General features: G+C 34.8%; 1 protein-coding gene across 1 annotated transcript in view; it reads right to left on the minus strand.

Moving 5' to 3' along the window:
• Positions 1-8,346: 8,346 nt before the first annotated feature.
• The window catches only part of NETO1 (neuropilin and tolloid like 1), a 67,191-nt gene continuing 60,281 nt past the window's right edge, over positions 8,347-15,256 (minus strand). Inside the window, exons 8-11 of the mRNA XM_005153448.3 lie at positions 13,882-13,995; positions 11,323-11,881; positions 10,091-10,165; positions 8,347-8,881 (exon numbers count right to left, since the gene is read on the minus strand). Of these exons, the coding sequence (XP_005153505.2) occupies positions 10,105-10,165; positions 11,323-11,881; positions 13,882-13,995 (734 nt within the window). The 3' untranslated portion in view covers positions 8,347-8,881; positions 10,091-10,104. The remainder of the gene's footprint in view (positions 8,882-10,090; positions 10,166-11,322; positions 11,882-13,881; positions 13,996-15,256) is intronic.

Raw genomic sequence — 15,256 nt, forward strand, 5'->3', positions numbered from 1 at the left:
GATATGCATATTAAGTGATGGAAAGCATGCCATGTTAGAAAAGTGTATGCATATGTCAGCACTTTTACAAATTAGTCTGTGTTAAACTCCTCTATATGCATGACTGGGGGTAGGGGATAGATTCATGACTGTTGTCCAAACTTGAGCTTCCTGCGATTTTTTAATCTAGAATATATTTCCTGTTGAAAACAGCAAAGGCAAAATGCTATTCTCAGATCATGTTTATTGGATTTATGAATTTTATGAAACTTCAATAACAAGCTTTGGATAGGCTTGCATAAGCAAGCATATCAGCAATTCATGTTATGACCGAAATCCTGTATCAGCACAGAGTTGTCCCCAAACAATACATACCCAAGCAGTAGATGTAGCGATAAGCATTATTATTAACATGAAAGAAAAAATCTGGATTATGCTTTTCTTCTCCCTTTCTCCTTCACAATGCTTATCATTTTAGACATCAGAATGTGAAAAAGGACAAATGCAAGCTCCTCAGAAGTAACTCTGCACTGCCTTCTCTCTAAAAGGCCCTTTCTCAGGGTTTTGTGGATTTAGAACTTGAACATAACCTTATATTACATCATTGCACTTTTTTGTCCCCTATTTTTTAAAAAAATACTAGGCTCAACAGGACTTCCATACCACAGTTCTTGTTTCTGAATAATCTATAAAATACGTAGATAAGAGAAAGATGTTTGAACTGTCTGGCTAGCAGCTTTCAAAAGTATTTAGGCATGTAGAAAGTTCATAATTCATAGAACTATATGAAGCAACCATAAAAAACATTTTAGCAGACAATACCTGATCCACGTCTAAAAACCTCCCAAAACATAAACTTATTAGAGGATTTGAAAATTGTCTAAAAGGAACAGAAGTGGCTACACTCCATTTTATACTGTACATTAATTTTATGCGCAAGTGTACAGTGACTTATTTACTTACCACTGTTGCAGTTTTGGATGTTGTTTTTTTTTCTCAGCAGCCTCCTTTGCATTCTGCTTTCTCTTGTATGTACTTTGAAACTGAGGATAATAAGAACTGCTTTCACATGCTGAAAATACAACTATGGCACAAACTTAGCTAACTGAAACTTTAGGTTTTGTTTCTACCCTAGCAGTAGAAGGATCCATGTGGCTATAGTATTCAGATTCTTCTTTACATTGAGAAAATATATTACCAATCTTCAGATGCAAAGATTTTCCTCTTCCTTCTGAACCAGCTGGTACTCACCACAGACAAAAGTTGGCTCCCAACGGAATAACAGCTCTTGAAGGGTCTGAAGAACCTTAAAATGTTACATAAATGTCGGGGTGGGGGTGGTGAGATACAAAACTTTTGGTGTTCAGAGTTTCATGCTGAAGCTAAATGTCGTTTGAACCATGTTCAACAAAAAATACTTCAGATGGGTGTTTATCAGCAAACAGGCCTCAAGAATGCTAAAGAAAATCCAGAGTGATTTAAAATTAAATTACCTACCATATTGTATCTACTTTGACTGCTGAAGTGTAGAGATAGATCGAGATAATATAGACATATAGTTGTTTAACTAGACCAACCTGTTACTGCTGTCACAGGTGAAGGTGGGATTTGCAGTGGTAGCAAAAATTACAACAGGTCTGTCACAAAGAGCATTGTCTCTGAATAATCAGCCCATTTAGTGCCATCAGCAACAAGGGATGGTGAACCCACCCTCACAGGTTGGATGACAAGATTCCAGTTCAGGAGCTAGACTGGAGCTTCAGTAAGAAAAGAAGTTTCCTTGTGACTTCATTGGATATTACCCTTTCACATGTATCAGCTTATATCAGATCTTATAGTACGGAAATCAGAGGGAGATGCTAAGTTTTTCAGAATTTCAGGCTATTATTTACTAGGTTCAGAATCACACACCGTACTTGTAAGCTTTTTCACTACCATGATCTACTTCTGTTGCTTCTCAAAGACTGCATTTTTTACCTCATTTTTAAATGTCTGCTTCATCATGATGCACAGATTCTATGGAAAGGAGCCTGTGCCAGAAGTATTTAACTCTGAGATAGAAGAACAACTCTTTTTTTCAAACCATTAAAAAGTTTCTAAATGTTCCCTTTCTTATTCCTATATACTCCAAACAGATATGTGTTTAAAACTTTATGCTACATAAATGTTATGTTCTTGTTGAGATTTCCATAAAAGTGGAGATTTTGAGATTTCTGTCTTTTGATCAAAGCCAGTTGCATAATTAAACCTTAGAGAACTAAAATCATGCAGTTTCCAGAGTACTTTCCTCTTTTTATTTTTACTCATCTTGGATCTAATAATTTTCCAGCACCACATTAACTGAATCAGCTAAACTCTAATGGCATCTGATAGCCATTTGTAAAAAAATCTGTATATTATAGATTATCACAGCAAATATTTTTTTTGAGTCCCCACCAAGATAAGCTACTGAATTGCAAAAGACATGTTAATCCAATAGATGTATAAAGAGTGCAAAGTTTGCATTACAAAAGGATGAGGAGGCATAAAACTAAGAATTCTAGATGATTTTAAGGAGAATAACAGATCTGAAAACCCTAGCATACATAATAGTAATGTCACATTATCTTTGCTCCTTTCTGCTATGAACTGAAAGTTTCCAATATTAATATCATGCTTTTTCAATCATCAATGTGATGGCAATAATAAAAAATGGAGCTGACATTCATATTATTTCTAATAATTTTAAGTTATTACTAGCTGACTAATGCTCAATGCCTAAATTGGTATAGACTTTCCACCCACACACTGAAAGTTAGCAAGCTTCTTTATGTCACTAAAGTGACTCTCAAATGACAGCACAAATCGCTGGTCCTGTATCTTTGCCATGCAACTTAGATTACAGTTGAAGAAATTCACTGGCAGAGCTTTAATGTACTGTTTCATTGCTAAAGAGCTGCCAGATATACTCAGAATATCAAACAAAATCACCCCATGGGTGTTTTCTACACCAAAACAGCCAGTAGAATGTGTGAATGAAAAAGTTGGAAAGGAATTAAAAATCTCTTCTATTTGGCAAGGAAAACTCAAAATGCAGAGACTCAACTCCAAACAAAAAAAAGAGTAATTATTTTGGGCCAGCAAAATCATTTGTACTTAAAACGTCTGTCCCAAAATAAAGGGTATTTAAAACAAAAGCTCTTTGCAACAGATTTTTAAATATTAGGTTTATAATTGTAAATAATTTATATTACTCAGTTGAACTCAATTTTATGATAATACAAAATTTGTTACAAAATGGGGTTAGGATCTGGTTTGTGTAGCAACCAAGTATTCAGTTGACGGTCTTCTAACTGTTAAAAATATTGCTGCATTGATCACTGGGAAAATATGATTAATTTGGATTTCTGGCATTCTCTTTTATTGTTTTACTTCCTTTTCTTACTTACATGGGTCAGTTGAGCATTGACACATTGATTTTTCAAACCAAGGGAAAGAACAGCTCACTTTTATTTTCACTGATGCTGAAAGCTCCTCTAGCACTACGCAAGAAATGAAGACTGAAGCTTTCCTTCCCCAAAGTAAATTGTGTTCTGTGGTTTACTAAAGATGGTGAAAGCTATTTGCTTTTAACAAATTGATTTTTCCTAATTTAAATTTTTGTTCAACCTGGGAAAAAGCAGGATATAGAGGGATAATGTGAGCAGAGCATGAATCATGCCCTGCAGTTTAGTTAGAGAAATCTCAGATGGAAGGTGTCTTCATTTACAGGTGAAGTTAATGCAGCTGAATGATTCATTTAACCAGATACATGTATCTAGGACCTGTGCAAACCCCCCCATTATTATTATTATTATTTTTACAGTATCTGCAGCAAGTGCCATGGATACCTTTCACATCCAATTAAATTATATTTCAAGTAAACACTTTCCAATGAAACCACCATTTTAGATATGTGGAGCTGAGGACAGAATAAAGAATGGTAAATTTAAAAGCTCTGAGTAACTAGATATTGCAGAGCTGTCCACTGCATGTGGCAGCACAGGCCTGCCACTGTAGACCCTATAAGCCCTTTTCTGCCTACATTTACGCAAACAACTGTAAGTCTTTCCAGAGCCCTGAACAGAATCAGTACTTGCAGTTATGGTATTCTGCTTCCTGGGATAAAGGGGTATTGCACTTCAGTCTTCACTTATCTGAGAATTAAGAGGTGAAATGCCGCAGCATGTTGTTGGTAAGGCCTGTTTAGTAATGAAATCTGAGAAAACTTGTTTCAGTTTTTCATCATGGGCTGCTCAGATTGTTTTACTACTAGCTACGGTTTGCTGCTTGAAAGGGATGGCAGCTTCTCTTTTCCCCATAGTGACCTTGTTGGGAGATTGCAGACCAGCACGACTCCTTTTCCTGGGGAAAAATAATGGAGGGAAGCAGCAACCCCTGTTTCTCCTGTTAGCTGATGTTCTTACCTTGCTGATGATAGCCCTGCCACACTACTGGCTGATGTCTGCCAGGCTGTGCAGCTTAAATGTGTTTTATTAGGCATGTCAAGGAGGCTAGGAGAGTGATTTATGTTGTGTGAAGGGATGTACTAATATAAATAGAGCATAGGAGGAAAAATAAAAGTGCTTGAAACAAAATTTGGCTTGACAATGATGCAGCTGTCACTGATAGAAGAAAAGGAGTGGAGGTGAGTTCCTTTTGTGGCACATTGAGGTACAATTATAGCAGGAGCAGGCATGCCATCCAAGAGGTAGATGGCCTAGACAACAATGAAGCACAGGCATTAAAATACAAATCCAGTGGCCCTAAAAGCCCATACTCCAGTCTTTTCCCATGCATCTTCATAGCATTTGTTGTCCTGCATAAACTAAAGGTAGTTAAGATATGATGCAATCACATGTTTTCATTTTGCTGTTTATAGGTAAGGTAAGGTTAAGATGGCTCTGAAGTGATAGATGGGAATGAGCCAGATGGATGCAAAGATAACACAGGGTCAGTGAGCTTGTAAAATTTCAGCCTTTTCCGTGAATTTGGATTGAACAGAACTAAATTCACTGTGACAGAAATGAAAACCAGCAGTGAAAAATATGTAAAGTGATCCTCAAAAAGAAAAGAGATGATGCAACGGTAATGATGAAGAAGAGCAATGAGACCATGAGTACAGGACTTCATATCAAATGTTGAGTCAGGAAAGAGGAAATAAGAGACTTCTAGATCAGATATGGCCTTTTGTGTTAAAGAGTTTTGAATGGTTCAGATTTTATTCTTTGTATCACTTAGTTTTTCAGCTCTGCTTGCTCAGCTGGCTCAGCTGGAATATCTTCGTGGTAGCAGGGAGATTGCACATAAGGTAGAAGACAAGAAAACAGAAAAGGGCCAACTTCTTGTTTGAAAGACAGTGTTCTGTAAAGCACAGGTATCACAAGTATCTTTTGGAGTTGTACATAGGCAGTTGAGCATTTTTATTTTGTGGCTAAGGAATCTGTCCTAAATGCGTCTGCCAATTTGTGAGTGAGTGGGAGCAACAACCCTTCCTTCTTGTAATTACCATACCTTTATCTGTTTCTCTGTTTCTTTTCTTTGTCTGGCCTTATTTTTTCTTTTATTTTTTCTTTTTTTGAGCAGGGAACATTTCTGCTTCCTCTGTTCTTTCCCATTGGTTACATCATTGCTAGGCTCAGGAGAGTAACTCCATCATACACATGAAGAAAAATACAAGGATAAGTTACTAACATTACTCAGAACTTTTTTTTTTTCCCCGAGAGGTTTTTTAGAATTAAAAGCATAATAAAGGTTTACACTGAAATGGTTTACAAAATTGATTTCCTGAGATTTTTAAATGATGATGCAGAGAAGACTTCACAAACTGAAAAGTCCTTATTTCATAGGGCAGAGGAAAATGTTTGGGAGCAGTTGTGCACACTATCATCCTAAAAGAAAAATACATACATAACACTATACCCATGGGAAAAGGAAAAAAAAAAAATCAAACAAACAAACAAAAAACCAACCCCCCCCCAAAAAAATCAAACTATGAACAATATGGTAATGCACTGTGATAACAAAAAAACTCACCTTTGAAAAATATAGAAAAAATAAGCATACTGCAAACATAGCTAGACATTACACACACATTGTACCAGTCAAATCAAAATGATCTAGTAAATATCATTCTTTGGTTTAACTTAAGGGAAACATCCAGTAAAATGCATGAAGCTAATACCAGCCCAGCAAATCCACCGTAATTAGCTGTTATACAGAACACATGTAGCTGTGTTAATCAGCCAAACTTTCTTCCCATAAAATGAAAAAGGTGTAATAGAATAGGTCAAACCTTGCTTAGAGTATGTAGTCAAATACCAGGTTTTAGCATTCTCTTTATAGATAACTGAACTTGCATAAGCTTGAAGTTGCTTAAATTATCTTGTCTGTTTGAACCAGCTTGCATGAACTGCTTTCTGTTTTTTAAGAGTGGCTGTACAATAATAAAAAATACTCATAGGAAAGGCAAAATATTTACTTTAAGAAACAACCCCTTTTAATATTTTGAGTTTTATAGATCACAATGAGATATTCTGCTATTGTGTGAAACCCAATAAAAGTTAATTATCTTTACTGTTTGCAGTATAGTGGACTTGGATAATATTTACACTGACTATAAACAGAATAAAATTAATTGAAATTAAATATTTCAGTTATAACATTTTAATTGTATTTGAATTCATTTTTGTTTATTTTTTAATAGAAAAAAATAGAGTTTGACCCTGTTCCCCTAATATACGCACCTTTTGTCACAATAGTGGCTTTGTTTAAGGTTATACCTAGCTATTAGACAACTTGTTTCTAAAGGAGTTTCCAAGATCAAGGAAGCATTACCATTCTCACCTTGTTTGGCCTGCTCTGTTTATACAGGTCAACACTTCACTGGAAAAATTATAGCATTTCATCGTGTGCTTCTCTAGGAGGGACTAGACCAACTCTGTGTTTCAGTGGGATTTAGGCACTTACATACAGCAATTTTAAAATCCAAGGCTTTAGCATTTCCCTAGGTGACAAATATAATTAAGTCAAATCTGAATTCACATATTTAGATTTCTCCTTATATATTTATTTATGCACTATCTCCATTAGCTTATACATAAATGTGTGTGCATGTTTATGTATTTCCTTTAGGGAGTCTTTAGTTCTTCCTAATTTTATAATGGATGCATGAATATGGCAAATAATATACTTAAGAAAGGATCATGAGAGAGGTCTTTGAAAGATTAAGAAAAAAAAAACAGTTATAAAGTATATGAACTTGGTAAGAGATATTGATTTGCAAATGAACTACTAATACATGCTAAAAATCCATAATTGAAAGATGACTCAATGAATCTCAATGACTGCAGCCAAGGGAGGACTGCTTTTTTGCAGCTAACATGTGAGAACAAAAAAATTAATCAAGCTAAAATTAAATTATGTAAAATACACTACAAATATAGTATAAAAAAAAGGCAAATACCTGAAACCCTCGTTCTTCTCATGTCATTTATAAATCACATTTGTAGAAATTGTTTTGTATAAATCAGATTACCCGTATTTTTAATTACGCAAATTATGTATCACATATTTAAATAGGTGATACAGATCACCTTATTTTTTGTGTCAATCTTTCAATCTCTTCTCAGCTACTTATGCTTTGGGAAGATCCATAGAATTCTTTCTACTTTTCCAATAAAACTAGAAAAATTTTATGTAGCAAAATCTAACAACCATAAATCACACAATATGTTTAAGAAGGAACAGGGATTTGTTTTGAAACAGAATTTGGAAGACAACACTTTAAATAGTAATAAAACTAAAATTTTATGCATATTGACTTCTTAAATGAGGGGGGTTTCAACTTTACATAATTGTGCCTTTTCAATCTGCAAAAATTCCTTAATAATGTAACTTCACAAGTTTGATTTTGTTGTTGGTTACTAATGTTTATAGCATGAATTTTGAATTTGAGTTTATCTTGCATAAGGAAGATTTTTATATTTGCAGCACTAAAACTGGAGCCCAGCCATAACATTTGTATGACTGATAAAAATCTCTGCTACACTGAAGGAAACCTCCTACTAATTGCCATGGAAATAAATTAGTTAAGAGTACAGAACTGAATACAAAGGTTACCAGAATCCTTTCAACTGAAATTAGGCAATCATCAACTTTGTGTATGATGAATTCATTTAAATAATTAAAAAAAAAAATGCATTTTGCCCTTCAGTAAATGAGGGATGTGACAGTTGATTCTCCGATGTACCTGTGTTTCAGGTTCCTAGAAGCTACATTTTGAACCTAATCTTCTGAATTACACAAGACTTGTATGTTTGGTAAAAGAAAACATTGCCATTAAACTCAAGGTAGGAAATTATTATACATTGTTTTATGTATTTTTATATAAAAAGTTACAAGTAGCAAGCATATGACACAGAAATGGAACAGTAACAGCAATAATTGTGAATGCATGCTTTTTACAATGTATCTAATAAAGGGTTGTTTTTGCCAACTCAAATATTCAGTAAACATACATGCAGATTATTTTCTCAATGTCAAATTCAGTCATATTGCTAGATGCTTATCCAACAAACATTTCTATTGAGGAGATTATGAATGGCTAAATACCTGATTTCAATAAATTGTTCCTGAAACTGGGAATTTAACTTGCAACAAAAAGAAGAGAGAAAAAGAAAAAGAGAAATGACCGATAAGCATAATAACCAAAGTCTTATTGCCTTCTAATAATTTTACTCAACACTGCTGAATTTTGTCATGATATGAGAATAGCTGGTCAGAGAGTCCATAAAACCTCTAGCTGGTGTTTCCGAGGACGATAGTTTCACATTTCATTGTAGCATGTTCAAAATCACCCAGGAGCGCGCTATTCTCAAGCAGTCTATATAATGAAAACAACGTACATATAACAAAAATTCAATGAAAATCTTCTCCTACATATCACACAACATATAAGTAAACAACAGACATAAAACATATAAAATAAAACTGAAAAAAAAAAAGGACAGATCTCAGGAGCTAATTTCTTCTTCAGGCTTGCAGCAAATCTCCGAATGTATTTAAAAACTAAGGAGCACTTGGTGGCCAGCAGACCAATTAGAAAATAATACATTATTGTGCAATGGGAATATCTTGCTAAGGAAGTGGGATACGTCTGTACTTCTTGGGTTTGGACAAAGGCAATGAAATGAAATTAGAAACATGTCCACTCTCAGAAATTGAAATAATTCACTGTAGATTTTTCCAGTCAGAATTTGAAAGGCTGCATGAATAGTTGTCTGAAAGCAAAACAAAGTTAAAATATGCTCTACCTGTGAGGAAAAATACAGAAAAAATATTTACCTAATCTAGAAGAATTAAAAGTATTAATAGATTATTTCCCTGTAAAATTGCTGTATAAATATATACATATAAATATGTATACGCACATATCTAAGTTTATATACATATATACACATATACATATATAAATTGACAAACTGCAGCTATCTACAACTCCATTATAAACATCTGAGATTATATTTATTAAGATTAAGCATTGATAACAATTTATACAAAAAAAAAGGAAAATACTCAAAAAAAGGAAGTTTAATTTGCAAACATTAACATTACTGCTACAGAATATCTACATTTTTCAATGCTATCACATACCCTTCCCCTGACACCTCAACAGATTGGATTAATAACAAGAACTGAAAATAGATAGTTTCATATCTTCCTGTCTTGGGTTAGATTACCAGGTTTTACATGCTATTTCTTATGCTGGGACTTTAAATTTTATTTTCCTAAATAAAAAAAGTAAACAAAACACCAGAACCATGCAAAGTATCTGCATTTATAAAGTGTTTGGAATGAAGATTATGTTTAGCTAGGGGATGACTACAATGCTTTCAAGAATAAGGAATTAAAGATTTTGCTTTGTTTACAATGTTAAAGTGGTCATCTGTCTTCCAGTTTTCTCACTATTCAAACATGGACCTCTCCAAACAAGGTGACATGTAATTTGAGAACTAACATGCATTTTAGTAATATAACAAATACAATGGAAAGCAACAAATTGTTCAGTTGTTGTAAAGGTATGTTTACTTACCTCAGTATTGTCTCTTAGACCCTAGTTGTGTTGTACTCAGACTCATGTTTGCTTAGAGACCCAATGAGGCAGAACCTGGAATGTTATGGCTATTTCATTCAAAATAATAATGTTTGCATAGGAAAAAATATATACATATAGATACTTAACAGTATGACTTGCTAATCTGATCAATATCAATGGAACAATTTACATTGGCATGCAATTAGATTAAAACAATCACTTTTAAGAGACAGAAATGTATTAATATGCAAAGAAAATATGGAAGGCATGTAAACAGTAACAAGAACTGCATAAATAATGCTTTTATGAAAAATACAAATATATATAAAAAGTTTCTGTGGCTGGGGTATTTTTCAAATAAATTTCTCATAAATGCTTTTGCATCTGCTTTTCTTTTTCTTGTACTTGTAAACTTTTAATCATTCATATTTACAGTCTTTAAAAGTGCAATATACAGTAGAAATATTTCTTTTGTTAAAAATATGATTGACTTTTTTAAAATATGTCAAATATTTGACAATTTTTTATTGATTAGAAAGATTCATTTTCATTACATTCTTATGTGTAAATATATGAGTTTTCTTTATTCACTATGTTGTCTCATGTTCTAGTCTATCTATCCATATATATGTTACTATGACAAACCAAGACACTGTGATTAATAATGGAACAGCTAGAGTAAAGTTTGGAAATACTGAAATTCATTACATGAAAAATAATGTTTCATGTGAAAAGGGGTTTCTTTACCCCAGAATTATGTTTCTCATTACTGGCCATGCATCAAAATGAATATATGTATGTTTTTATTTATTCATGCATTGGTTTAGAGATATTAGACTGATAGTGGATGATAGTCAAGGCCACCTCAATTAAAAGGGAACCACATGCATGTGGCTCTTCTAAAAATTAGATTCACACAAAATCTTTGGGTTTTAAAAATTATACCTGTTCTCTGTTGACTTCTGTATGTATGTGTAAAATGGCAAAAGAAAAGAAAAAGATATAAAGTAGAAGTGTAAAACTGAGATACAGGATCCTTCAGGAAACAGGAAGAGATGAGAGAAAGAGAGACAGGAAGAGAGAGATAATATAATGGTGTGTGCTATCAGGAAACAGAAATTTAAACAATAAATAAAAAAGAAATATGTCTTTACTGAATAAAGAGTGAATATGTTTGGGCAATCAAGTCCTTACACAATAGTCTTCATCAAAAATCTATTGATACTGACCGCTGAACAGCTTTATCATGTCTGGACAGCCTGTGACTTGTGGTTGGTACCTCTTCAATTTCGTCTATCTCGCACGCATCTGCAGCATCTTGTGAGTAGCTATGCTTCATGACAAGGATATTTCTTCTGTTCATGGGCTGAATGAGTGGTTTTACAGGCTGGGGTTGTATTTCTGTCAAGACAGAAGCATCTCTTGTGCTGAGGTTACTACGGCTGCCTTTAATGCTAGACACTTGTGATCCACAGTGATGGTCATGAATGCATTTTGAAGAGGATCTCCGCAGTTTATGATAATTTTCAAAGTCATCTGCAACATCAGCAAGGTCAGCTGTAGGCCCTGTCCCTCTGAGGGTGCATAACTCATAATGAGGAGGCTCAAATACCTCTTGAAACACTGTTTGATCAAAGTCTGTTTTCCTTTGAACAAATTTTTTACGAGGCTGCTTGATCTGTACTATAACAGAGATAACAATGAGGATGATCACAATGCAAGAAGTCACTCCAATTATAGTTCCACTGGTATTTGTAAGTTGGTCCAACAGGTTAGCTTTTCTTTTTTCTGTGTGACAGAAGGGAAAAAAAAGGCACAGCATTAATTGCAGTTTGAGACACTCGAGGACTTTCTGAGTCCCATGCTCTGCCAGTAAGGAGAGCTATAAGAAACCATGAGGGAGTAGAGACAGGACACCTGGCCCAAACTAGCCACAGGGGTATTTCATACCACAGCATGTCATGCCCAGTATCTAAACTGGGGGCAGTTACCCGGAAGGGGTAGATCGCTGCTCAGGTTGGACTGTGTATTGGTTGGCGGGTTCCCTTTTATTTCCCTTATCATTATTATTATTGGTAGTAGCAGTAGTGGTTTGTGTTATACCTTAGTTACTGGACTGTTCTGATCTCAACCCAAGAGAGTTACATTCTTTTGATTCTCCTCCTCATCCCTCTGGGAGAAGGGGGAGAAAGAAGAGGGGAGAGTGAGGGAATGGCTGCGTGCTCCTGAGTTACTGGCTGGGCATAAACCACGACAGTTCTTTGTGGGGCCCAAAGTGGCACCACAGTATTTCTCTGTGATTTGCTTTCATATGGTTGCAGACACATGAGATGATGACTGCGCCTTGTAGAAATGCAGCATGTCAAAAAGCATTCACATAAGTCTCCCACAGGCAGAGCAAGACTGAACAACAGTGATTAGGTCACAACACCCAGTTTAGTGTATTTTTTCTTGACAATTTAAAGTGTATCAAAGGGCTTAATAAAAAGCCTTTGAAATTAAAGTTATTGGCACCAAAGCAATAACATCCATCTCTTCATAATCTCCTAGATAACAAAAATTAACTTTTCAGTACTCCCCATTGCCTGCTTTTGTAGAGTCACCTGGGGTTTCTCTGACTGACACAGACTCAGGGGAAGTAGCAGAATTAGAAAAATCAACCCAGCAACAAACAACTTTTTTGTTAGAATCAGTCAGAAAATAAGAGAGGATAAGCTCACAAGGCCCAACAGAAAGGTACTTGACAAATTAAAGGTGAAAATAATTCTGTAAATTAAAGAGTGGGGAAGTTTTTCTGTTTTTCTCTGTGCTGAATAAATAGAGAACAGATAATTATTTCTCATTCGTATGTTTAGTTTCTTTAAAGAATATTATTCCATTCCACAGTTTTACTGTGTTCTTTTGAAGTATGTTTTCATTTGTGTTTTACCCTATCTCACTGCTTGTCAGGATTTTACAGGCTTCAGCAGACTTATGGCCTGACTGCTAATCCACCTCATTCTGAATTTTTTTTCTTGATTGGTTCCTAAATTTGGCATATCCCATGTTTCCAGGAACAAATCTGCAGCAGACGGAGGGCAGGGTGGGAGGGAAGTGAACTATCTCCCTAGCTTTCAGTGTCAGATTGTTAAGCTCTTTTCTCTGAATACAACACAGATGCTGATTTTGTTTGTTTGATTTGTGGTTTTTTTTTCCCCAGAAACACAGAGCAATATTTAGAAACCATTCTCAGCACCTGGTTAGGAACATCAGCCCCCACCTATGAAAGAGATATGCTTGATTTCCTGTGTTTATTCCTTGCTCTTCAATTTCTCTTGATTATAGGTAGATTTGGTTGCTTTCTTACAGTGCTAATTACACTTCACCTTGGCTTTTTAGCCCACCTGGGCTGTTATGGGCATGGAATGTAACTAGAAGACACCTGCTACCCCTATGATACTCCACTACAAAGAGTACCATGACAAACAAAACAAAATATGACTTATGATTACATTTTAGAGTGTATGGGAAACAGAGACCAGGTGATCAGAAAGCTTTCCAGAAGGACATAACTAGCCAGGAGGACATAACCAAAACAAAACACTAAGCAAAATAAATGCAGGCACTAAAAAGAAAACCCATCTGTAATTTTACCTCTCTTCATTTTCTCAATTGCTTGATGTATGCTCTCCCTAAATTGTTCTTCCTGAGCTTTGACCCATCTGGCACATATTTAACAAGAACCTAAGGATAATATGCTGTATCCCATGCAAGCAAAATGACTTGACATTTCCAGTTCTGCACATTACCTTTGCAGTGGTTTTCATCCCAAGGATACACACAATTCTGGAGTCCGTTGCAGACCAATGTATTATTAATACACATATTACTGTGGCAAAAGAATGTGTTGGCTTCGCAAGGGGCTAAAAATAAGAAAGAAAAAGCTGATATAAAGCAGTAAATCATTCAGCTCTCTGTGGCAAAAAACATCTAGGAGTGATCATGCAATCTGCGATAGAAAAAAGCCATACAACACAGATTTCTTGAGCTTATTCAATAGTTGACATGCAGCACTGACAGCACTCATGTCATACACCAGTCATTGTTCTGTGGCAAAAGATTTTCAGTTCTGAAACAGATGGACTTTCCTATAGTCTGACTCTCATTGCTGTAGTAGGTTAGCCCCCTGTACATTGGTTTGGAGAGTCATTGATGTGTTACCAAAAGTTTTAGCCACAGATCCAAAACAAAATTAACTCTATCCCAGCCATACCTAGTATATGAGAAATAATCTGTATTGAAGTTTGTTGCTAAAACTCCAGTTTTATATGAAAACTTGTGACTCAAAGAAGGCACGTACTTAGTCCTCATACCAACTGTGCCTGGACATTTATACACAGAGAAAATAAATTTATTTTTAAAACATTTTGGTAATAGAAAAATTACAGTTTAAAAAGTACCCTTTTGAGCACAAATATGAAGATTGGAAAAAAGCAACAGTTCTCTGCATCCCTGAAGCCTAGGAGAATCTAGGTCCAGGAGAATTATGCAGATTAAAACTGCAGGATGATGGCTTTACTGATGTCCATTTAAATTACTGTGAAAAAGCAGCTTGGAAGCTATCAGGAGGAATTGTACACATCAGAAGGAACTGTGCTACTTACTCAAGTTTTGGGGGATTTGTGTTAGCATTGTAAGGATGTACTCCAAAATTATGAAACAGAGTAAAGTTAAATTACTCCTTATGCTTATTTTTTTAAAACCAAACCAGAAGGTTTAGAAAAAGAACTACAAATTTTATAAGTGTTAAACATGGAAAAATGAACTGTTTATGTTTTTTTTTAAAGTCAAACAAACCACAAGCATTATTATAATTATTTTTAAAGGAAAGTTAAAAAATAGCGTAAGACCCATAAGTAATCAGAAAGGAGATACTCATATTGTTGATACTTAGAATTTGATGCTTCATGGCAATTTTTCTCCTCTGCAACTTTAAAAGCAGTTCTTATGACAACATATACCCATACTGTATAGGCTAGCTCAAAGCAGATGACTGCTTCAGTAGTTTGCCAGCTAAGGACTGAACAGAGGATTTATATTGTAGAACTTAATGACTCTATATATCATGTCAAGAAATCCACTTTTCAATAAGTGCTTAAGTTCAGATATCCATAACTGACTATA

Source organism: Melopsittacus undulatus, chromosome 1 (assembly GCF_012275295.1).
Source record: "Melopsittacus undulatus isolate bMelUnd1 chromosome 1, bMelUnd1.mat.Z, whole genome shotgun sequence".
Lineage (NCBI taxonomy): Eukaryota > Metazoa > Chordata > Aves > Psittaciformes > Psittaculidae > Melopsittacus > Melopsittacus undulatus.